Source organism: Maniola jurtina, chromosome 4, assembly GCF_905333055.1.
Source record: "Maniola jurtina chromosome 4, ilManJurt1.1, whole genome shotgun sequence".
NCBI classification, from domain to species: Eukaryota; Metazoa; Arthropoda; class Insecta; order Lepidoptera; family Nymphalidae; genus Maniola; species Maniola jurtina.
This window is the reverse complement of record NC_060032.1, coordinates 10,069,369-10,094,453: the sequence shown is the minus strand read 5'-3', so window position 1 is coordinate 10,094,453 and position 25,085 is coordinate 10,069,369. Positions and strand designations below refer to the sequence as shown.

Sequence of the window (25,085 nt, the reverse complement as noted above, 5' to 3'; positions counted from 1 at the left end):
ACTTGTCAACGAGCCCCCGTCGATTTCCTACGTATGATATTATTGTTCTTATCTCTATTTGCCCTGGTTCGTGCATTCTCGGTTCCTAGATCGGTACATTTGTGATAACCAATTCAAATTGCTGTGATTGGCTGAATTTACCATGTTCTTGCTGCGACAGTGAGTTTGAGCCACTAGCGGAACAATGTTAGCCGGTCAGAAATGATTGCAATTAGTCAACCTGTTTGACGTCCGTGTTCTGTTTTAGATTACAAAAAAGCAAAAATTGTTGTTGCAATCATCAATTTTAGCAAATAGTGAAAGAGAGTCGGCCAATCAGAGGTCACAACTACCGCCACACTTTCTGTCAAACTTTGGCAGTAGGCCTGCCGAGTAATGAAAACAAATTTTTCATTCTGTCTAGGTGTAGGGTAGGTGTAGGGTTGCCACCTGCCGCTTTTAGATTTACAGGCTACCACCATCAAAAATACGGGGTTTAGATTTGTTTACGGGAGACATTGTTTCTTATATATTGTTGTATTATTGTATTGTTTATTATTGTATTTGAAGAAATAGGCGGTGGTTCTCTCTGAAAGCTTATTTAGGTATTTCAGTTTATTTGTATGTTTTGTATTTTTTCTCTGTATGTTGCCGGGTCTTGATCGGTGAACTGTGTTTACAATGTGGTTTTAAATAAAAGATTATTTATTTATTTCAATAGTTTTTAAAAACTCTTCATTTTGTAAAATAAAATGTTATACATTTCATGCATACAATCTTTGCATGTTAACTTAAAATTACATTTAACTTGTAATTCCACCTTCGAAGTATCAATACCATGGCCGTAGCCAGGAATTGATTTCGGGAGAGGTTTTATCAGGGCCGGAACTGAATCCTGTCATGAGGAAAAATACGTTCGCTCAACTTTATGGGCTAATTACCTGGTTAGTTGAATTTCGCCTTTCAATTTGATAGTGGAATAAAATACAACAATGAAAAAGCGCAGCGCAGTGAGCGTAAGTGTTTTTGGTTCAATACAGAAAAAAATAAGTGAAAGGGAAACGAGTTTAGCCATAGCAAGATACTTCTTTACCAAAATTTTGATACTTACTATTCAGAGGTAACTTGCACCCCAGAAACGAACATAAGCTTTTATCCCGGAAAATCTCCCACGGAATTTTTAAAAACCTAAATTCATGCAGACGAAATTGCGGGGCATACACCAAGTAATACAAATTCAAAACGCGAGTGAAGCGAGCGCGAAATGTTTGATATATTTCCAAAAAAAATTGGTAAGCAAATGCAAGAAATAGTGTAAGTATTATTTTAGGTTTAGGTTTTTGACGGTCTCCCAGACGCAGTGGCCATTTCTAAATTTCTGGTCTGGTGGGTCATGGCTAGTTATATGGTTAGTATGGCCCTACCGGCCAAGAAATTAGACTGCACTATTACCACTAGGAGGGATTAAAGTCAAGGGCTAACTTGTATAAAAAAAGGCTTAGATCCTAAAACCAACCTCCGCCTCTTTGGCTACGGCCATGATCAAAATCGAGTGGGTTTCGGCTACGCAGGTATTATTCTACGCATTGTCGCACAAGGAAAATATGTATTCTTTCTACTGGACATAACGTCAGCGTTTGGTTTCGCAAGCCAGCCCGGCTGAATTTGTAAAAAACCGGCCAAGTGCGAGTCAGACTCACGCACCGAGGGTTCCGTATTCGGGTATTTTTTTTCGACATTTTACACAAGAAATCAAAACTGTTATGCATTAAAAAAAATATGCATAAAAATAAATAAAAATCTGTCTTAGAATGTACTGGTAAAGTCCTTTCATATTTAATTTCATACTTAATTGACCCACTTGATTTAATATTTAGTTACTTTGAAAATTGAAAATACTAATATTTGTTCATGAACACATGACAGACGAAGAGACGGACAGACGGACAGATGGACAGACAGACAGACGGACAGACGGAAAGACAGACAGACGGACAGACAGACAGACAGCGAATTGATCCTATTTCCTTTTTGCTTTTGAGGTACGGAACCCTAAAAATATTTAGTTTTATTTGCCCCATATTTTATTTTCATAATTACGGGTTTCTGTATCCTAAAATACCAACCAGTAACCAGTAAAATACGGGGCCTCTGGCAACCCTACTCGGAAATTACTGTCACATTCAAGTTAATGTCAAATATTTTGTTTTCGATTACAGAAAGCTGCATCAATCATTATTAAAATATTTTATTTGTTGTGATTGGCTGAATTTTTGAGTTTCAGCCAATAAACAGACTGTTTGCCAATTAAACGTCATAACAATATAAATGCCAGAAAGTTTAACCAAATAAAACAAACTTAATGAGAACTTAGTGAGAATGCAAACGGCACACAATTTATAATACATATTATGTTAGTCGTATATAATAGATATTATAGTAGTCGTTCACTTTGGTAATAGTCAGATTGTCATCAGTAAAATTGATATTGGTTGATGTATCGTAAATTATTGTTTCGGTGACAAATATTTTTATAATCTATTTATCTTTGAACAGAATGGAATAGAATGAAATGGAATGGAGTACAATGATAAATTTTTATTCCTGTAAACTTTTAGGTAAACTTCAAAGTGTTTTTTGGTCAGAAAAATTTACCACTGGTTCGGAATGCCGTTCCTACGTTTCTAGGGTTTCGTACCTCAAAACGAAAAACAGAACTCTTATAGGATCACTTTGTTGTCTATCTCTCTGTCTGTCGAGTGTGTCAAGAAAACCTCTAGGGTACTTCCCGTTGACTCAAAACCATGAAATTTGGCAGGTAACCTAACTGCGTAATTTTGGCTAGTTTTTTTAATCGATAAAGAAAGTTTGCGACATTGTTCAATAAAAAATTTGGATTCCAACTCCATCCCCCCTGCAACATCAATCCTGATGTTGCAGGGGACCTGACTACTAAAGCTAATGGGATTTAAAAAGTGTCGATTATTAATTGATATTGAAGGTATCTATACCAAGTAAATACTTTGTCGTTGACCTCAACCCTGATGCTGTAAGAAATTGCATTCCTAAATCCTGGTGATCCCTCGGGATTTGAAAAGGATCATCCGTTTAAATGTTCTTACGTGATACAGAAACAAGTTGCATCCCGGGGACGGGCTATTACGGAGAGGCAACTTTTGTTCTGGGAAATGAAAGGATCGGGATTTTCAAAAACCTAAATCCACGCGAGCAAAGCTGTGGGCATTAGCTAGTTGTAAATATATTTAAAAGCTACTATAAGATAATAAATAAGTATAATAAAACTTCTCCCTTAAATCAATATTAATTATATTTTATATTACTTGATTTATATACAGCTTGTTTGTTACTTAAGGAATACACTTCTTCACAATTTATCTCTTTGAATGATTAACAAGAACTAACTTAAAAGTAATCAGTCGTCCGGCTTTAATATCCTATTTTCCATTCATTAAATTACTGAACTGAGAAGAGTCTGTGATTGGACTGAACTTAAACTGAATTGACCAATGGGAACCTCTTAAAATTCCATCCAATGAGATTCTTTCCAAAATTCAATGCAGTTGTAAAAACAAGTATGTGATTTGACCGAAACAACAAATTATTTACGTCAAATCACACACTCTCATTTTTCTAATCCTAACGAAATACTGAATTGACCAATGAGATCCTCTTAATATTCTATCCAATGAGATTCCTGCAATTTTATAAAAAGTATCTGATTTGACTCAAACAATAAATTATTCAGTCAAATCACACCCTCAATTTTAAAATCATACCGAAACAATGAATTGACCAATGAGATCGTCTTAAAAATCCGTCCAATGAGATTCTCTCCAAGCTACAAGTAATTGTAAAAAAGTATGTGATTTGACCAAAACAATAAATTATTTAAGCCAAATCACACACCCTCAATTTTAAAATCATAACAACATACTATTATTTGGAAAATCATGACATAAGGTACTTATTTCCTTATATTGTTATTGTATGGCAGCGCGCGGTTTTAAATTATAAATTGCACGTCCTGTCCTTTTCTGTAATACATTTTTTTCTCAATATCTATCGCTTTATCTCATAGCAAGAGTCCGTAAGACATAATACAGTGAATATAGGCAAAATATACAATTTTTGCAGTTTCCACGTCAGTACCTGTCGAATTTTTCTAACAGTGTAAGCAGCAGAGTTGAGTTTACCATCAAGTGTTGATATGTGGGTGTTCCATAGAAGCTTTGCATCTAACGTTATACCGAGAAACACGGGGTTCTCCTTTATTTTCAACATATGATTATTAATCAATGAATTTATGTCATTTAAGGTCCTGGTATTGGGCAGTGTGAATTGAACACACTTAGATTTCTTTGCATTTGGAATTGATTTGGAAGTAAATTGTTAGCAATAAATCAGAGAGTGACCTGTGATATGGCATTACATATAGTATACATTGTCAAAAATTATAATATTAAAGCTGTGCGTATTGCGTGAGGAATTGCGTATTGCGTGAGGAATAGGTGCAACTTGCAGGGTTTGATGCATGCGCTATTGCCAGCAAACATGAGACATATTTTTATCTACAGGCAACGTCTACGCATAACGGTAGGTAACGCATACGTCTAACGCAAGTTGAAATGTACCAGTGTATTTAGTTAGACCTATCGACAAGTTTAGAGTCGGGTGTAGTTTAAACGTGGCCCGTGTGTTTAGACCAGTTTAGACTGTCAGTTTCCGCCCCCCGTCACCGTCGGGGGTTGGTCGTCCCCCGCACCTCACCACCCCTCTTGCAGAAATCGAGACAGCACGAAATTTTCAAAATTTCTGGGTGTAATTTCTGGTTTTCGTAGTTCCAACATAATTATAACAATATAAAATGTATAACGATAATTTTTTTACTGCATGATATTCATTAAATTTTCTAGGTCTGTGGTTTTTCCAAATTTCATTAAATTGCTTCGTTGTCTAGAAAAACGAGCACAAAGTTGGGCCTTTTTTTAAAGAAAAATACAAATCTTTGAACCCCTGTAATTTTAAAACTACATATTTTTAGAAAAATCTAAAACACCACAGACACAGATATTAGTTTCTAGACTATGTCTGCAAAATTTCATGGACTTTGGTTGCTTAATATTCAAATGAAATGGGAACTACGATTGTATGGAGTAAGTGACGGAGAGAGCTCTGTTAAGATCTCACCTGTAATTGGCGGATGTCGTGGTGGGCACCATCTAGTCCATCCTAATCCATCCATCCTTACTAATATTATAAATGCAAAAGTCTGTCTGTCTGTCCATCCGTTCGTCCGTCCGTCCGTCTGTCTGTCTACTACCTTTTCACGGCCCAACAGTTTAACCGATTCTGACGAAATTTGGTACAGGGTTAGCTTATATCCCGGGGACGGACATAGGCTACTTTAAATCCCGGAAAATCAAAAATTTCCCGCGGGATTCCTATAAACCCATCCGCTTAACCGATTTGTATGTAATTTGGTACCGAGGTAGCTTGCGTCCCTGTAATTGACATTGGCATTTTATCCCGGAGTATCAAACAGTTCCCACGGGATCTTTAAAAACCTAAATCCACGCGAACGAAGTCGCGGGCATCCTCTAGTAGTCTATAAACGCGCTAACATAAAAGAGTTAAAGTACAGCAGATGTACAGACCCTAATTGGCGTCTAGGCTATAGTACCCTACCGGAAAGCTACTAGTAAGGCCGGGTATACACAGGTAGAGTTAACAGTAGAGTCGACTAACATACTGCTCTACCAGTTCCTAGTAAGTAGGTTTACATGTTTTACTGTAAGTAGAATAAAATCAATGTTCCTTTCAAGTTATATACCATAAACAACGTCATGATATTTTATGTCAGGAACGCCTTATTTAACCTTAAGGAGGTAATGGCATAGGTTCTCGACAAGAAACTGGATCTTGAGAAAAGAACCACAAACTAACACACTCATGAACGGAGAATTCTCACTACCTACCTACTACAATATAACAATTTACAGGAATTGAAATAATTGCAGGGCTGAAGGAGGACATACCCCCGATTCTAGGTACTGTAATTTATTTCCGTTTATCACGTTACGCTACCAAATATGTCTACATTGGTATAGTTAGTAGAATAGTTAGTACTCTGCCATTAACTTACATTACCCGTGTATACATGGTTTAAGCGCTTGTTGGCGTTACACCTTTGCCGATAAGGTATTAATTAGCAGCTCGACTCCTATCAGAGGTAACCCGTTAAACCTGAGGCAATTTAGAAAATAGGTTTCTTAAATTGCTCTCACCAAGTATCGAACAACAGACCCTTTACTTATTTGGGTATTTCCACAGCCTTACAAGTTAGAGGCCATGAAATACGATAAAAAGTGAGAACTCGAGAGCTTTGACAACGTCAGTTTTTACGACCACGTTATAGGATTTTGGAACATTGATTTATTGGAGCCCTTGGTCTTTATTCTTTATTTTTATTACCTCTAACTTGGATGTTTCTTATGGCACAACTTCGATTTTCTTTCTTTTATGAAGTGAATAGGGTTTCTTGATTGTCGTAAGGGTTGTTTGCTTATTATGGTTTTAATAGTCTGCTCATTCGCACTTGGCCAGCCACTCGCAGGTGGAGTGTGGACTATTGCCAAATCCTTCTCATTTGAAAATAATTAGCAATCTTATTTCCAACATGTAATTACAGTACTTATTTAAAAAAACATCCATACTAATAATATCATAATGCGAATGTATTAGGTATCTGTCTGACTGTCTATCCGTTAACTTTTTCACGGCTCATCCTTTAGTCGGTTTTAACGGTAAAGAGATAGCTTGCATCCTTCTGTCCGTGCTTTTATTCTTGAAAATCAAAGATTTCCACCGGATTTTTAAAAATCTAAATCCACACGGACGAAATCGCGGGCGTCATCAATGACGTTCATTCTTTGTTAGCTTTGTTCTAGTGTGTCATTTACTCAAGTAATTTCTCTTGGTTTTACAGCTATGGTTTCTTTATTCAACTGTCGATTCCGTGAACGTGACAAAAACATCCATATAAAGTTTTAGCCTAATAAAGCATCTTGTTAAGAATAATAATGGAGAATAAACGTTAGTTATTCTAATTTTATTGGTCGTGCAAGGCGTTCAGGAAAGCGCCAGTGGCGACGTATCAATTCTGAATAAGGAAAAGCATTTTGTTTTATCACACCGCAAACCATGTAAAGGATCTTATACATAAATCTTTGTGGCTTTTCTCTAGCTAGAGCGTATGGATTGTGTTTTTAGGGCACCGTACAAGAAGGGTGCCAACGGAACTCTATTATACTAAGCCTCTTCTGTCCGTCTGTTTGTCCATCTATCCACCTGTCCGTCTGTCTGTCAGCTGGATGTATCTGATCAACCATAATAAGTAAAGAGTTGAATTTCACTGAGTGTATATTTTCATGTCACTAGGTATAGCAAGAAACAATAAAATTTTTATAATGGCCGTCACGCTTTAAAAAAATTAAAAAGTACATAGTGATTTTTTCCATTACTTGTGCTATAAGACCTACCCACCTGCCAAATTTCATGATTCTAGGTCAACGAGAATAGAACCCTATAGGTTTTCTTGACAGACACGACAGACGGACAGACAACAAAGTGATCCTATAAGGGTTCTGTTTGTACAGAACCCTAAAAATAGAAGAATTTCCTGTCCCAATGTACACACTCCTTTATACCGCTTTCAGTTAGGTTAAAGACAGTGTTAGCAACTGTTCGGCACACATTCCTAACACCCGATATGGTGGGCGACCGCACGCTCACGGCCGCCGTGTGACCGGCCGCGAACCATGCACTATCTGATCTTGTGACAGTTCATCTCTTTCAAATGCATAGAGGTATAAGTACCTATGGAGCAATAGACCTCATACATCAGCCAATCATGTGGCCCCACTTAATATTTAAAAAGATGTAATTTTGGAATTTAAAATCTTTGTGATTTGTCGTCATCAACTGATAGACATCCACTGCTGGGCATAGGTCTCTTGTAGAACCTTCCATTTACGTCACCTGAATCCAGCCAACCATCAACCTAGTAGGAGGACCTCGACATGCGAGCCGCGAAGTCGCTATTCTAGCTCCTTAGTACCCCCAAAAACTATCGGGTCTGCGAACGTGCTCCGCCTATTTCCATTTCAGTTTCGCAACTTGTTAAGCTAAGTCGGGTACTTCTACGGATCTCGTAATTTTTTAGTTGATCACGTAGATCGTAGAGAAACGCCAAAGTAAACTAATCTTTGTAATTAATCTAATCTAATCATCGTACTTACACTTATTATAAATCGATTGCGAAAGGTAAGCAACTTTGACAGGACCTTTGAATCGGTGACCGACTTTGAAGGTCCGAATCGGGGCTTTATATTTTTCCATGCATTGAAAAGCACATTGAAACTTGAGTTGCATTATACGGTAAAGATAAAGATATTAATAAATATAGGTGATAAATACATACAGAAAAGTAGGTCCTAAAAATTTTACTGAATAAGATAAGCACTAGTTACTTACTGTTTTTTATTTACATCAGTCAGGTTGAAGCGACTTTTGGGACAATTTATGCTCTAGTGTCACTACAGCTCTCTGTTCAAAATAATGTAATTGGATTTTCGTGCTAAGAGTCATGTCGTATTGGTATGGGAACTTTTCTCTTTATAACTTTTATTGAAGACTTTACTCGTCTAAGATCTCTGATAGCTGATAATGTCAAGCATTAAGATCGGTCGATTCCCGGATCGTGTTTATGTGGGACTCAGTTATGATTTGTTTTTGCAAGTTTTAAGGTTATACGGTAACTGGTATAGATACTTAGCAGGATTATTATACAAAATAATGTATCTTAGAAAAGTTTAACATTTTTGATGTTGTATAGTACTTTATAGTACTTACCTAGTCATTTTATCAAATGTTTACCCGCTATTACAAATTAAATGAACACATCCAACCTTACTGTTTCGGAAGGAAACAGTGCATAGGTACCTCAGAATGCTCCATAATATTTTCAAAGGTGTGTGAAGTATGCCAATCCGCATTTGACCAGCGAGGTGGACTACCTTTGACTTAAAGTTAAGGTCATAGGCAGTCCACCACGCTGGATTTAGGTCGTAAACCCTTCTCACTCTGAGGGAAACTGTGCGAAGTAACGGGTTGTGATGATGACGTTAAAATAAACAAAGCAAAGAATGTTGCTAAATTCTATATTTTTAACCCCCGACCCAAAAAGAGGGGTGATATAAGTTTGACGTGTGTATCTGTGTATCTGTCTGTGGCATCGTAACTCCTAAACTAATGAACCGATTTTAATTTAGTGTTTTTTGTTTGAAAGTTAGCTTGATCGAGAGTGTTCTTAGCTATAATCTAATAAAATCGGTTCAGCCGTTTGAAAGTTATCAGCTCTTTTCTAGTTACTGTAACCTTCACTTGTCGGGGGTGTTATAAATTTTTAATTTACACGTGTTTACCCTATGCAGGTACGAGTATGTACCTAATTATCTACCTATTTGGTTAATAAACTTGCTAAATGCTAAGCTGTTCTTAATTGCGATGCTAGCGGATGTTTATGACAAAATTAGATGACTAGTAACACATCTCTCGATTAGAAAATGTAAACATGACTAATAAATAAATTCCTTATCAAAATCGTATAAGGCTACTTCCAAGACACAACCAATATTGAGTTTATCATGCTGCACTTACTTATTAGTAAAACGACCTCTTTGTTATCATCTTTAAGTGACAATAGATTGTAAGTAAAATAACTATAGAAAGGTAATGAACAGACGATCAACTATTGCGGAGTTTCATGAAAATTGCGTTTACATAATATCAATAATATCGGCAGAATCATGAACATATGAACATCCCAATATTTATTGATTTTCTGAAAAATCATTATAATTAACCCATTGTTGGCTCACTAATGAGCACGGGTCCCTTCTCAGAATAAAATATATTTAGGCCATAAACTGCCATAGTGCTACCTAAGTGCAGATTGGCATAGACTTCACATACCTTTGAGAAAATTATGGAGACCTACCAGGCATGTAGGTTCCCTCACGATTTTTTCCTAACTCAAAGGGATCAAAACGCCGACCTCCCGAAAAGAAAGATGACGACTTACTTACTAGGCTATCAGGGCTCTTATTATATTGCAATTCCTTTAAATAGGTTTCTTATAAATAAAGAATAATTCTTGTTCTGCAATCATTTTACCTTCTGTTAAATTCTTGCACACAAAAAACAGTAGCTTAATCTTATTTAATTTTAAGTAATCTCTTGTAGCCTTATGTAATATTAGAATAATAATTTTGTGAACGCTATTAATTACGATTAAATATATAAAATCAAAAACTTTATCCTCTTCAACACAATAAGATTTAGCTGTAGGTACTTGCATGAAATATAAATAGGTACAACTATTTTGATAACAAATACCTGCGCAGGAATAAAGCAAGTAGGTACTCACATTGGTAGTAAGCTGCGTTGTCAGCGTATGCACCTTATCTTTAGCGTCCGCCAGCTCCCTTCTCAGCTTTCGCACCTGTATCAAAATAACCCTTAGTTGTTTAATATGATGCTAGTACCTACTAACATACTACTCTATAACTTCTAAGGATGATATTTTTAAAATCATTCATCATCTTCATCATCATTATCAACCGACAGAGATCCACTGATCCACTGCTTGATATACGTCTTATTGTAGGGAGTAGGTACTTCCACACGCCACGGTCCTGCACTCGCTGTCTGAATCAGTTTAATGTCATCTGTCCACCTAAGAAGTGGAGGGTCTTTCAACGCTTCGGTTTCCAATGGGAGGTCACCTAGCACCTTGGAACCTTCAACGTCTTTCAGCTTTTGGGAACTATGTGACCCGGTCGTCCATGGCTATTTCAAAAAGGTATTTTCAACATGCCTATAATGTTGACAATGGACGGGTATGCCAGCTGTGCAGAGCCGGGGCGATTCAGGAAAACCGAAAATGTTCTAAAAGTATTAATTTAAAAGCAAAGCCTATGCATGTACCTGATCATTCCTTACCTCGTGCGCATGTCTTTCTTCATTACCAGCGCCGGCGGCTAATGACGACGCCGTTGACACCAACGAAGCTGTTGAACCGTGCGCTGTGAAACAGTTACAAAAATAAAGATAGGGAAAAATCTACACGAACTCTGTGCGCTGAATCCCGCTACAATCCATACTTAATATTTTAAATGCAAAAGTGTATCTATCTGTTTGTCTGTTTTATGGCTCACACCGCAGAACCAATCTCTATCAGCCACAGCGATAGCTTGTATCCTGGAAATGGATTAAGGCTACTTTTTGTCACGAGAAATCAAAGAGTTCTCACGAGCTTTTTTAAAAACCTGAATCTACGCAGACGTCATGCACATCATCTAGTACTATAAATGCGAAAATCAGCCCGTCTCTCTATCTGTTATCTCTTCCCAGCTTAACGTCAGAACAAATCTGAATGTTTCGCAGAGAGATAGCTTGCATTTTGGAGGTGAAAATAAGTTATTTTATCATAGATTGACAAAGAGCATCCAGGGGATTTAGCCAATCTACGCAGACTAAGTTGCAGGTATCCGCTTGTAGAACAATAATAATAATAGTTCTCCAAATAAACGTGTATCGTTTATTAACAATCATCGTACCTACGCTTTGAACATTTTGGCTCGTTGCTCCGAGCATTGTACCATATTTATCCGTTTAAATGTTCCCGTCGTTTTCCATACACGGTTTGACAGGCTAGTTGTTGTATCAGCTATCTGATTGTTAATCTATATCGGTCGCTTTCTCAACCATACATTTATCTTAATAACATTCGAGTTGATTGCCCTTTTCTTCTTTAAGATTTAGGTAAGTATCTACACATTAGACAGGTTCTGAATACACGGGTAAGTATTTAGGTCGGCGATAGACAAAATGTGTATATAATTATCATAAAATGATTATGAATCAGATTTCACATGGTAGGTACGCCGTAAGCAACGCATTTCAATTAGGTAGATAGGTACGGTTTGGTTCAACGTTTCTGTTACGAACCGCTGAGATGTAGAAGGCCCTTCCGGTATTCGTGCTTCCTGATAGTATAATTTGAGTAGGTATCTAAATACAAGGCATCTTTTAGGAAAGCGCCCTGTGACTTACAGCTCATAATTACTGTCACCAGACATGATCATGCGCAAGCAAAAACCAACAGGCGCGCCGACGTCGACTTCTTCTTGAAGTCGATGGTGATAAATCTTTCCAAAAGGTTCGTTAAAGTATTATCTACCTACTCTACTCTTATCTATCTAGCTCTACTTCTCGCGTAGGCCTCGGGTCTAGGCAGCCTGCAAACCTTGAGAGGTATTTTTTTGTTTCAAATATCCATACTAATATTATAAATGCGAAAGTGTGTCTGTCAGACAGACAGATGGACGGATAGACATCTGTCCATCTGTCCGTCTGTCTGTCTGTCTGTGTCTGTCTGTCTGTCTGTCTGTCTGTCTGTCTGTCTGTCTGTCTGTCTATCTGTCTGTGTGCTACCTTTTCACGGCCCTACAGTTTAACCGATTCTGTCGAAATTTGGTACAGGGTTGGCTTATATCCCGGGGACAGACATAAGCTACTTTTTACCACGGAAAATCAAAGAGTTCCCACGGGATTCCCAAAAACCCATCCGCTTAACCGATTTGTATGAAATTTGGTGCCGAGGTAGCTTGCGTCTCTGTAATTGACATAGGCAACTTTTTATTTCGGAAAATCAAACAGTTCCCACGGGATTTTTAAAAACCTAAATCCACGCGGACGAAGTCGCGGGCATCCTCTAGTATTCAATAAATAAGAGTATGGTTGGGGTTGGAGCTCCATACAAAATCATAAACCTTCCTTTTGGCTTTGCCGTAGTCGGGGCATTAAAGACTTAAAAGAATGAAAGTTATGAATACGATAATGATCCTTCCTGTACCTAAGCTACAATTAAAGGAAAATTATTTGCACTCACTTCGCTTACGCTTGTACCCCTTGGTTTGTTTGGTCTGTTAACTTCTTATATCCCTTAAAATTTCAGTAGTAGCCTTTAATTTACGAAATCACTTAGAATTTAAAATTAGGTGCACTGCTAATCGAAGGGACGTTGATGAAGAATAGAACTATACCTTCATCGTTTTTCTTGGGATAGTGATGAGAATGTCGTGGAGTGTGCATGACGTTCCCTGGTTGATGCGTAGGGCTTAATGCTGACCTCGGCGATGGCGAAGGTGGTTCGGAGACACCGTAGTTCAGACCTGTTGAATATGAAACATATTTTTTAATTAATATCCTATTCAAATACTAACAGGCACGACTTGATACCTCCTGCTTACTACACTCGCTGTAATAATGTTGGTTACATAAAATTAGTAAGATGATGTTACCAGCAAGCACAAAACTTTGGTTTTATTAAAGGTCTTTTCAAATTTTGTCGAAAAATAGACGGTAGTTGGACAATTTGCGTGGTAGTGCCAGAATTAGCCTGTACAAGGCACCAAGAGCTTAATTATACTTACATAATTCGGTTATAAATTTTATTACATTTAGTGTAATTTGCATTGTAAGGTGACAGGGTGAAAGGTGCGTTGAGTGGTTTTGGGATTTGTGTGGTGCTGCGTGGTAGTGGTGCGTATTGCTTGATTGGTGGCTGGCTTTTCATGCATGTTTAGCAGTGAGACGGCGGGCGGTGCATATCGCACGTTGTATGTTGCACCATACAAATTTGTCCGGTTTAGCGGATTATAGCAAATTAAGCTTTTGGTTCCTTGTATATCATGGAGTTCCGTAAAGTAACGCTCGCTTCTATACAAGAGTTAGTCTAAACAGTTCAAAGGATTTACCTTGTTCTCCTGGTCCGTATTGCACGGGTAAACAATAGTACGGTTCATAATCACTCTCCGAAGACCTCTGCAACATCGACGGGTACAGCTTCTCGGATTTCGTAGATCTGGAAAAACATTTCAGTATTAGTAATAGACATTAACAAAGTAAGAGTTAGATATTTATATGTTTGAATTAAGGTATTGACAGACTTAAATTACACACAATACGACTTCTTTTAAAAGTAGGTACAGGTAGAAGTCAAAGTCTCATAAACACCTACCTTCTCGAACGGGTGTTTAGGTGAATGACAATTGTTGTATTCTAATTCTTATGGTTACCACTATTACATTGTAAATCCAATAATAATTAATTACACTTGCTATTTACAGTTTCAAGACATTGAAAAAGTTAAGTATAACGCAAATTATATAACTTAACGAGGCCAAAATATTCACAATTTACGATTACAGAAAAAGACGTTTGCCACACTAAATTATTACCAGACATTTACAAAAAAGACAAGAAAATCAGTATTTATAGCACGTGAGCTTTATCTGTGACTTAAGTAGTCCATTTTTACACCATGCACCATCTGTGCACACGGATAAACGTTATGAGGCTATACAAGCTTTAAACAATATACGATACACATGACTTTGAGCAAGTTTAAGTCTAATATTGCACGGAGCATGATGCGTAACACACGCCGACGTGCAATAATGGACTACTTAAGTCACGCACACGGACCAGTAAACCTTAAGCTTACGGTCACACTAATTACATGATTATAATGATGGTAGTAACTAGGTAGGTAGACAATGTTTATTTTTAACTTTTTGACCCGAAAGACCGTTATCAACCACCTTTCCGAAATTTCCTACGGGCTTTCGGGCCGTTTGCAAAATCATAAACAATAGCGAATACATTAATAACCCTGTATGTTTTGATAGTTCATGGTGTAAGCCGTGCCATGTTCCAACATGCTGAATAATATAAAGTGAAGCGTGCCACCTCGAAGCCAAACATATATCTTTCCAACCTTGTGGCATACCTTGGGAATGTCCTATCTCTGAGGTAGCTAAAAATTAATTAAGAGTCAAGATATTATTTCGAGTACATAATAGTATGATATTAAAATACATAATGTACCTAAATGATTGGTACCTAAATTATATACATATAATATACCAGGTTTTAATTATAATATATAGGCATGAGTGGAAACAGCTTTAAAGCATAGAAATAGTTGTACATAAATAGAGATAGGTATAGACAAAATGAGTAGGAAGAAATGTGTGACGTAACGATACAGCGGCTTTTCAAAAAAAATATGGCTTAGACACACACAACGCGCAACGGTGGCGACACATAGGTTAACAGCTTATCCAACGCGGCTCCTAGAGGTTGGAATAAATAGAATATGTATGAAGGCGTTCACACTGCGTAGCATCCGTAGGAGCTGCTCCCCGTCTATGGGGATGGGCCTATCGCTGTCGTGCTTTGCAGTGTGAAGTACCACATAACATAGTCTTTTAATACAAATTAAATATGCGTACGCGCATATCCAGAGATACTATGATCCATACTGACGCGGGCGTATAGTTGCTGTTGAGCGTCGCCGCCGATACGCTTCGTGTGTGCCCAAGCCTTATTATCACAAAATGTTATAGTGTGAATTAGTTATAAGATTATTTTAAATATGAACAATGAACATATTCATCGTGTTATTATTTAATAATAATAAACGGTTCTTTGGTTAGATGCGCCAATGCCTGCGACACTGCATCCGATTGATCAGCCACCCTATATTTACGGCACAGGATGAAATGATTACGTTGACCCACCTAATACTGTTGCTTCTGTTGAGCCTGGAACCCTGTGTATCACGGTGCATGATGAGCTTATTGTGTGTGAGTGAACTGCGATGGTGAGAGTTAGGAGATGATGTGTGGTTGTGCGCCTGCGCCGAATGGAGCGACGTGAGAGACTCCATCGATTCGCCTTCGGACAGGCGGCCGCTTGCGGAGTACGTGTTGCTGAAATGGGGGAAACGAGATGAAGGCTCATGCTACGCCGGCCAGGTGTACACACAACGCGATACACAAATCGTTTTCTACAACTGGCCGTGGAAGGGACAGCGGAAGCACGAAATAGAGAGGCAACAGAAGTGACAGAAGGTCCGCTCAATACATCGCGCAAAAGCGCATTTACATAGACGCGTGTTACAGCGGGATCAGCCTATTCAGCTCACCTGAATTTGTCTGTCTAAAGGCTAAACTAGGTAACCGTGCGTCGCACGCGTAGGTATGTAGATAAGTTTTTGTTTTGAGTTGACCTTCTATAACCTCTCTATTTTGTGGCGGAAGCATGATCGTGTGAACCATGTGTTACCTCGAGGGAATCACACAAAATGCACACAGCACATAAGAAATGATCAAAGTACGATGAGTGATTTGATACAAACATAATATAGGGTACATTTTTTACATAATTACAAGGAATATAGAATAGAAATAGTTATTTCAAAAACCACTCACATTCAGAGTATATTTTACAGATATTTACCTATGTCTCAGCCATGGTGCGTAGGGTATTCCGTAGTCAGATTTCACCTCGGAGTATGTTTGGGTATCTGAAAGACTTCCGTCACTAATCTTCATCCCACCTCGAGGGACTGGCCTACAAATACATACAAAATAATTTATAAAGGAAAAAAATAGTTTGGTTACCGAAACGTTTAACAGCTTACACGCTTGGTCGAAAACTGATGTATTCCCACGGACTTAAAAATCTAAGTAAATAAACATTTGAACCGATAAGAAATACTTATTTACTATCCTTTTGAGATAAGCAATCTCCCAAAAACCTTTAAAAATTAAATAATACCTAGTAGGTATACTTTTTATATTTTTTACTAATTTTGCGTTAATTGCAAAGGGTTGAAGAACTAATATCTAATCTTACTCAAATTAGAAATATGAAACTTTAAATATTTGTTACGCCTTCACGCCACAGTGACTGAATAGATTTGGCTGTTTGGAATGGAGATAGCTTATACCTAACCCTGAATTAACAATAGCTACTTTTAATCCCGGAAAATCAGAGTTCCGTGGGGTTTTTAAAAATCCATATCCACGCGGACAAAGTTCATCAAACATCATCTAGTTTTACAATAATTAATTATTATTAATGAAAACTATACAAAAATAAAATTACACAGTTTTGTATGACATTACACAACCACTCCTAATAACTTCACTGAAACACTTCTTTAGATGTCTATCGGACTTCAGTCTGAACACATTCTTTATAAAACAAGCCGCAACAGACAAACAGAGACGTACTATGAAAACAGTAATTTTTTTTTATTATCTTTGTAGACCAGCTATTTATTTATTATATTTGCTTATCGTAAGGTTATGACTCACGTATTAAGTAGGTACCTACCACAGATTTAGGAAAACTTCTTAGGATTTCCGTGGTATCTATACCTATCGAAAATAGTCGTAGGTAGTGAGTAAAATAACTCGAGGTTAAGTACACAATTATTAAAAAAGCATGTATTTATTTAATAAAAGTTACGACTTAGTCTCCGTGGATTTAGGTTTTGCATTAATCTCGTGGAAACTCTTTGATTTTCTGGGATAAAACGTAGCCTACCTATATCCCTTCTCTGGGATACAAACTGTTTCTTTACCAAATTGATGATACTCAAATGATACTGTGAATTTCATGAAGAGGTTTTTATTCAAACAAACAAACGAACCGTAATTTTTAATTACGGTCCTGTGTAATGCCAACATGAAAATATAGCAATAAAATTTTGCACATCTAGTTTCTCAGTCTAACACGAAGCAAACTAATTAAAGGTCATGAGTAATAACTAAATTCATTAATTTACTATGTCCATCAATTGGCTGAGACGGTGCCCATTGTTCTGTTCATATAATTTTATCAATTGGTTCAGATGAGATGATGTCATTTTCCATTGTAATTATTCTAAGTTTGATGTTTATTTAGTAACAAAAAGAAAATGCCGTTGGATGTATCGTCTACATGACATTAAAAAATCAACAAAGTCTTTAGAAATGTATGGGGAATCACGCAGGTAGGTATATCGCCAAGAAACTAAAGGCATGACCTTGAACTGATATTTTGATACCATTTAGCGGGGCGCAAGGGCGCAATGTCTGTGATTGGTTGGCTGTCATATCACGTCATTCTCTGCTTCCCGTATAGAGTGAGTGGGCGAATATCATGTACGAATACATGTACATGTACATGTACGAATATCCAAGCTCATGCCTCGAGATTCGTGCCGATCCCTATATTTTTCTCACCTGTGGTGATGGAATAAGGCTGCGAACTCGTGTGTGCCAGGCTTGGGTAGCGACTGCGAGCCCAGCAGGCGCTCTCGCACGGACGCGGACAGCTGGGCAGCCGCTGTACCACCGAGAGAATAAGATTTTGGTCCGATGCCGTTTTCTGATGAATAAAGTATTGGATATTTCTTCAGTACTTTGTAAATAACGGGAGAAACTTGTAGAACTGGCAATTTAATTGGCATGTTAAATGGCAAACATTCCTCTTTCCCATCCAACTAAGCATAAAACTTGTACTAGAAATATCTACCTACTTCAGGGTGGGTTTTGAAACTACGATGAGCTTCAGGTTTCAATCGGAACTATTGAAGCTTTCAAGTAATCATAATCTACCTAACACCCCAACTGCCTTGGAGACATGCCATCAGCATTGACCATGCCATCTCGTACATTTGACTTCTAATAGAGTTTTCTAAGTCACCAGAGGTCTAAGTACCTACTTACGGTATACTGGGTACTTACTATGTATTTGGAGGTCCTGTGTACAAGTCTGCGTACCACCTGATACTTTGACTTTCGTTCGAGGCACCGCTGACACCTGGGCTGTTCTCCCGGCTATAAGCAGAAAAATACAAATCGGTGAGCATAAAGTTTCACTTAACAAACTATGCCCGTATTAAAGGTAAACTAAAACCGATATAAGTTCTATATGATAACATTTAAGTACAAACGCTCATTTTTCTAGATAGGTCAATCAATTAATTAGAAAATGGCCTACGTAAAACAATTTTTTGACGAAAAATGAAGCGAGTAGGTAGATATCCATTGTATATAAGCGGTATAAGATCGTGACAAACACAAATCGGTACAAGAGGCTTACGTCAGAAGTGGATGGCCATGTGGAAGATTATACGAATATTGTACCTAGTGTATGAGTATATCTAAATGCCATCGATTCTGATGACTTTCTCTAAACTCAATTTGAAGTAGGTATGTGGTTTTTCTTTTTATTTTTGTAAGAAAAGGACACGCATCTTTTCATTTTTAATTTTATAAGGAAACGACGCTAATTAATTTTAAATTAACGGCTTACTACCTTACACAAAACACCACGCTTTAGACTAGTACTTAAAGTTACAAGGCTTGACGGATCTAAACTAAAATAGGTTTATCTGTCCTAACAGAAAATTTTATAAAAATCAGCACTTACCATGGCCATGTTGAGGAGGACCGTTAGCAGGAGGCGGCGGCGGCGGCGGCTGGGAGCCATTTTGTCTCTTCACATAACCAAAGTTTTGAGGAACTTTGGCCTTGCTTGAGGAACAACTACTACCGTTCCCTCCGCTTGACACACTTGATGGACGAGACGAAGGTCCGCTAGGAGATTGCAGCTGAAGAGACAAACAATATTTATGGCAAGCTGGAACTGATTACTATGAGCAAATACAAAATATTGTGAGCAAATACGATCAGAAGCAATGCTAGTCAAGCATAAATATGGCACTGGTCAAAAGTCAAATTACCTGAGTGCCTCCACTTCGTGAAGAATGCTGACTAGTTGAATTAGGAGCAGGGTACTGAAACGTAAAAATGGGGAATTTAGAACGCACTATAACAATTTTTACATAATAAAACATACCTAATATAGGCGTTTTTCTTTCTTTCTTTCAAATATACTAATGTTCTCAAATTGTAAAGTGACTGGTTTGAGACCGTGAGCATAAAGCTGTGTATCCACAATACTTGTGCACCAACTATGCTCAACAATTGTTCCAGTGTCATAGTTTTCGCGTAGTACCAAAAACTGCCACCATATTTCCATTGTCCATTTTTCAATAGTTGCAGATACATAGGGTTGATATATTCGGTGCATAAAGACAGTTGATAGATAGTAAAATAATGGAACAATAAAAACAAGAGTAACTCTTCTGGCATTACATCAATCTGTGACAAAGGTTCGTCGCCCCTGACCCAATAACATAAAGTGACGTAAAAATTAGGTCACACATGCATAACAAAAAGCATGAATATACCTGAGGATGTGGCGCAATGCCAAGTTGTTGAGCGGCTGTGAGCTTCTCCCTTTTGTGGTGCTGCGGCGAGTGGTGACCGGTACGTCGCTCACCCTTTCGCCCGTGAGAAGGACTGGGAGGGGTTTGTGCTGGTTGGTTCTGGAAATTTAAAAAAAAACTATAAAAAAGTCCACTACGTTTCTCGTTAAACTTATTCCTACTGACTTCCAATGATCTATGATAAAGACAGTGGCATAAACACAACAACCTATATCTTACTGGAAGATCATGATCAAAAACGAGCATGATCTTTGAATTAGGGTAAGCAGTATTTTTATGCTTCTATGATCTGCATGCTACTGGATATTATAGATATTTAAAGGTGGCACAAAGATTGCACTAGATCGCAAGATCACTTTTGGTGATTTTGGGAAGTTCTGATTTCTCACCGATTTTCAAAAACCACTCGAGCTCAGCCGGGGTAGGTTAGGTACATAATGATTAAGAAAATTTTGACTCTCATAAAAAGTTCAAAACGGTTAAAAACGGTTTAAAATAATTAGCTGTAAGCAGACCCTGATTGAAAGGGAACATGCTAGGACTAGAAAGAAGAATATATTTTTCTTAACGAAAAGCTCTCACCAATGGAGGGGCTCCAACACCAGGCGAATCAGTGTACTTCTTCCACGTCGTATCCCTAGGGGTCGGTGGCTGCCTCTCGGTTTGCTGTCCACAATCCGCCTTACTGCGATTCCGGCCTACCACTCGGTAAACCACACCACTACCGCCTTCCATACCTCTGCGAACGCCACCGCGTCTGAAAAAAGACATGGTGATTTTAAAACAACATTCATACAACTAAAAAAAGTCTCATTTCGTTCGAAGACGTCATAATCCATACAACAAAAACGGAAACTAGGCACTGGGTTGGTTCTCTTGCGGCCTCTTACGGCTTTTGCAACTGCTTGAGGTCTTACGGCCGTAAATTTCTTTAATAGTAGACCCTTAAAATTAAGTAGCCTCAAGAATAAAATCTTTCTTGGGTAAGCAATGTGAAAGTGCGAGTAGGTACACGGTTGATCAATAGGTATAAGAGTATTGATTTTGCGCAACATAAAGAATTTATGCTCTACGGAGCATTAAGGCAAGCTATTACTAGAAGTGGTCAACCCAATCGTTTATTACTCGACCTTCGATTAACACTTAATAGTCCTATCTAAACGTCATTTATTACTATCATCGATCTATACGATGGGCAGGCCGCAGGATATTTTGATATAGGTAGCTTTATAGATAGAGGGAACACACGCACGAATCAATCCAAATTAAGATGAACACGTGCTATGTGTCCTAATGCAGCTTCTTGTATTAACAAAAAGGAAGAGAAAGAAGAATAATAATATTATTATGCCAGTAAATTGAGTTTGAAGAAACAGAAATGCATAAGTAGCAAAAGATTAACAATAACTCTTATTATATTAAAGGAACTTATAGTACAATTTAGTTATATACAAACTCTTTAGAAATCTACTAGTACAAGTAAACTTTAATTTGCCCTAAAGTGTTCACGTAATGATTCATTTTTTAACCAAAATAACCCTATCGTAAGGGGCGCTGAGCCCTTGTTGATGATTCATTAAGTTTTTACAAACAAAATATGATTTGCGGAAAAAAGGATTGGCAATTTTTTTATTGAAAACTACTACAAACAAAATATAAATCTCTATGTATGATATAGGTACTATGAAAATACGTCACACGATCTATTCGAAAATCAAAAAAATAAAATTATGTGCTCGTATCTTTTAGCAGGATATGAGAGTGCTACAAATAGAATTTCACTTTGGGGTCTAATAGAATAAAGAATTCGCTTTATCTCCGCCTCATTTCCGTAGGTACACTTTTCCACACTTCTTTGGAGTGGTGTTTACCGATGTTACCTTAAAATTCCATCGACGTACCCACGAACAAACAGCTTAACACCCTTGACTCTTATGCTTAAAGCATTAAAGACTAGTTTGCAACAAAAGATTTTCCGAGTTGATCTTCAGAGTATTGTTTTTGAAAGTGTTTTGTTGGAGATGGAAGTGGGCTGTATAGGGTGCTTTAAGCCTGGGGCGTTAGAACAAAGGCAATTGATATGGCTGATAGAGGGTGTTCATCCTAAGCGCAACATGTGGCCTACTTTTGAACAGTTGGTAAACTTGGTGTTCAAGTGGCCTCATCCATATTTCACAAGCAGAAGTTATATACGACCAACAAAAAAAAAATTGTAGATTTTCCCCTATTCTTTCCCGACTTTTAAAACCTAATTAGATACTTTTAAATGTAGAATCATTATCACCGCTGATAAGTATGGGTCTCTTATCAAACTTATAGCCGGCCCTAGCATTGTATTCTTTTAAAAGATTCGATTCCAACTAAAACGCAATATTATGGCAGCTACCCTTGACTTATCGGGGGTGATTTAAATTTTTAATTTTCACTAGTGGGTGTAAAATATTTTTGCTGTATACAAAGCTGCTAGGAATTTGTAAATAATACGAAGCAAAAGAATGTGGTACACAATAATAAAGCACAATGGGCGTATTCATAACGAACATCAATCACTCCTTATTGCACATCATTCCAAATCAATGAAGCCTTTATACAAAGATCGGGAGCTCATTATTTTTACTGCCGTAAGTAGATCACCGTTATAATGTAGGTACGATAATACCTAGTTAATTATATATACTCCACTTGATCTAGTAATCCCAATTTTTTTAAAGGGTCAAATTGGTTAAAAACCATTTCGACCCCTTTTGCTATAATTGTTTTATTTAATTATTATTTATTTATTTATTATGTATTTATTTATTTCATTTTCGCTGGTTGGCAGGTTCAGTTGGTTATTTAGGTACAACTATTCCTTCCAGTTAATAACATTAGTATAGTTACCGAAATGCTAGGTGTAATAAACAGGCAACTTAGTCGCATCAGAAAAGGAAGGCTAAAAAGGAAAGGTTCCTTACCTTTCCTTTTTAACGAAACTTTCTTTTTTGTAGTGAAACTCTTATTGCCACTTGTACTGTCCGGTGTCTAAGGTAGTTCCATTATTGAAACAGAAAATTACCCACTACTGAAAAAGAAAAGGCTAAAAAAACTGAAATCAATAATGATAAAAGTACAAACTGTTGTCACTCGAAAAAAATATTATGTACGTAGGTATTGAACTAACCTACTAGAAGGCATTGAACTGAAGAAAATCCATTAACTGAAATTAAAACTAGACCTGATCCTCGCATCTCGGTTACAAAAAAAGGGAAAGGCAAGGTTCATCCCTTCGAGGGAGCTTATGGAGGCGGAAATGAAAAGGCACTTTTATTTTTTCCCTATAGTGTTCAGTTCTTCACCTACCTGATTCAACCGAGTGAGAATTTTAAACGACTTTCCATTGAGGGATAGAGGCTTGACCTACATGTGGCTAAAAATAAATCTCTATCTGTTATTTTGTTTGCTTGTTTATCGCTGACTTCTAAAGATGAGTAAGTATCGTGTGTGCTTTTACGTCAGTATTCTTAGTCATAACTTTTGCCTAACCACTTGCACCGACTTTGCATATCAACTTCTAAAGTGCGATTTACGAGTATATAGAAACGTCAATAATGCAAGACGTGGCGTAGGCACAATAAAAACAATAAATTATTACTTATCCATACTAATATTATAAATGCGAATGCATCTGCTACCTTTTCACGGCCCAACAGTTTAACCGATTCTGACGAAATTTGGTACAGAGTTAGCTTATATCCTGGGGACGGCCATAGGCTACTTTTTATCCCGGAAAATCAAAGAGTTCCCACGGGATTCCTAAAGACCCATCCGCTCAACCTATTTGTATGAAATTTGGCACGGAGATCGCTTGCGTATGGACGTTATTAACATAGACAACTTTTAATCCCGGAAAACCAAACAGTTCCCACGGGATCTTCAAAAACCTACATCCACGCGGACGAAGTCGCGGGCATCCTCTAGTCCATCATATAATGTTACGAAAATACACCTGCTCCACGTCCCCTTTGTATAACTAGCGCCATAGGAGAAGACGCCGTCAATAAAATAAATTCATATCAAATACCAGTAAAGTAAGCAAAGTATTACGAAAATCCTTAGATACAAGGCATCGTTAGTCGTAAACCCTTTAATCCACTGTTTGTCCGTCGCACGTAGTTACTTAAAAGTAAGTTTTACTGTTGTAAGCCGATTTACTTTAAGCCCCTAGAAATATCTAGTTACTTTGATAGGAGTTGCCCTTACAACTCAGAGTTCAAACGTCGTTTAGTTTCAGCAGAAAGTTCCAACAGTGTAGGTTTGTAGAAATTATGCAAAATAAAAACAATTTTTCTTAGTACAACACGCAACATTAGTAACATAATCATTTTCTTCCGCGTTACATTTAGTGCAGCTAAGAGAAAATAAAAAATAAGTAGCTAGTAGACATACGACTCACTACTTTTTCATTCCACAAAGTTTTCAAATTATCCAGTCAAAGAAAGATACGGTTACATGTAGTCGGAGTTACGAGATTGGAGAGAATTTTCAATAGGTAGCTGGGTATCTAGTGAATAATGAAAACTATTCATGCTCTGAGAGTCCGACATGATTAGAAAAGGTAAGAAAGCGGGCTTCAGTAACATTTTTTTTTTTTTATAGATTAGAATTATCGTTGAATATTATTTTTTGTGAATTATAGTGTGTTTAGCCAATGTTTGGAGTTTTATTTTAGTACCTACTGCTATACATACTTACTCGTATCATAATAAATTGGTACCATACTGCTTTTAATTTACTTACGGTGTGTTTCGACTGAAGAATAGATAAGGACTAGGCCAGACAGTTTATTCAG

The 25,085-nt window shown here is 37.4% G+C and overlaps 1 protein-coding gene across 13 annotated transcripts in view; it reads right to left on the bottom strand.

Annotated features, from left to right (window-relative positions):
- The window catches only part of LOC123864577 (protein sickie), a 286,107-nt gene that overhangs the window by 58,697 nt on the left and 202,325 nt on the right, over positions 1-25,085 (bottom strand). For 6 of the 13 annotated variants that reach the window (XM_045905134.1, XM_045905125.1, XM_045905132.1 and 3 more), the window contains 12 exons: positions 20,840-21,014; positions 20,219-20,356; positions 19,709-19,762; positions 19,396-19,576; positions 18,708-18,800; positions 18,204-18,348; positions 16,429-16,542; positions 15,708-15,899; positions 13,881-13,987; positions 13,167-13,295; positions 11,047-11,144; positions 10,487-10,561 (listed from right to left, as the gene is read on the bottom strand). In XM_045905134.1, the coding sequence (XP_045761090.1) occupies positions 10,487-10,561; positions 11,047-11,144; positions 13,167-13,295; positions 13,881-13,987; positions 15,708-15,899; positions 16,429-16,542; positions 18,204-18,348; positions 18,708-18,800; positions 19,396-19,576; positions 19,709-19,762; positions 20,219-20,356; positions 20,840-21,014 (1,501 nt within the window). Of the gene's footprint in view, positions 1-10,486; positions 10,562-11,046; positions 11,145-13,166; positions 13,296-13,880; positions 13,988-14,914; positions 14,942-15,707; positions 15,900-16,428; positions 16,543-18,203; positions 18,349-18,707; positions 18,801-19,395; positions 19,577-19,708; positions 19,763-20,218; positions 20,357-20,839; positions 21,015-25,085 lie in introns of all 13 variants that reach the window. The other 7 variants (XM_045905126.1, XM_045905133.1, XM_045905138.1 and 4 more) reach the window with 5 other exon arrangements.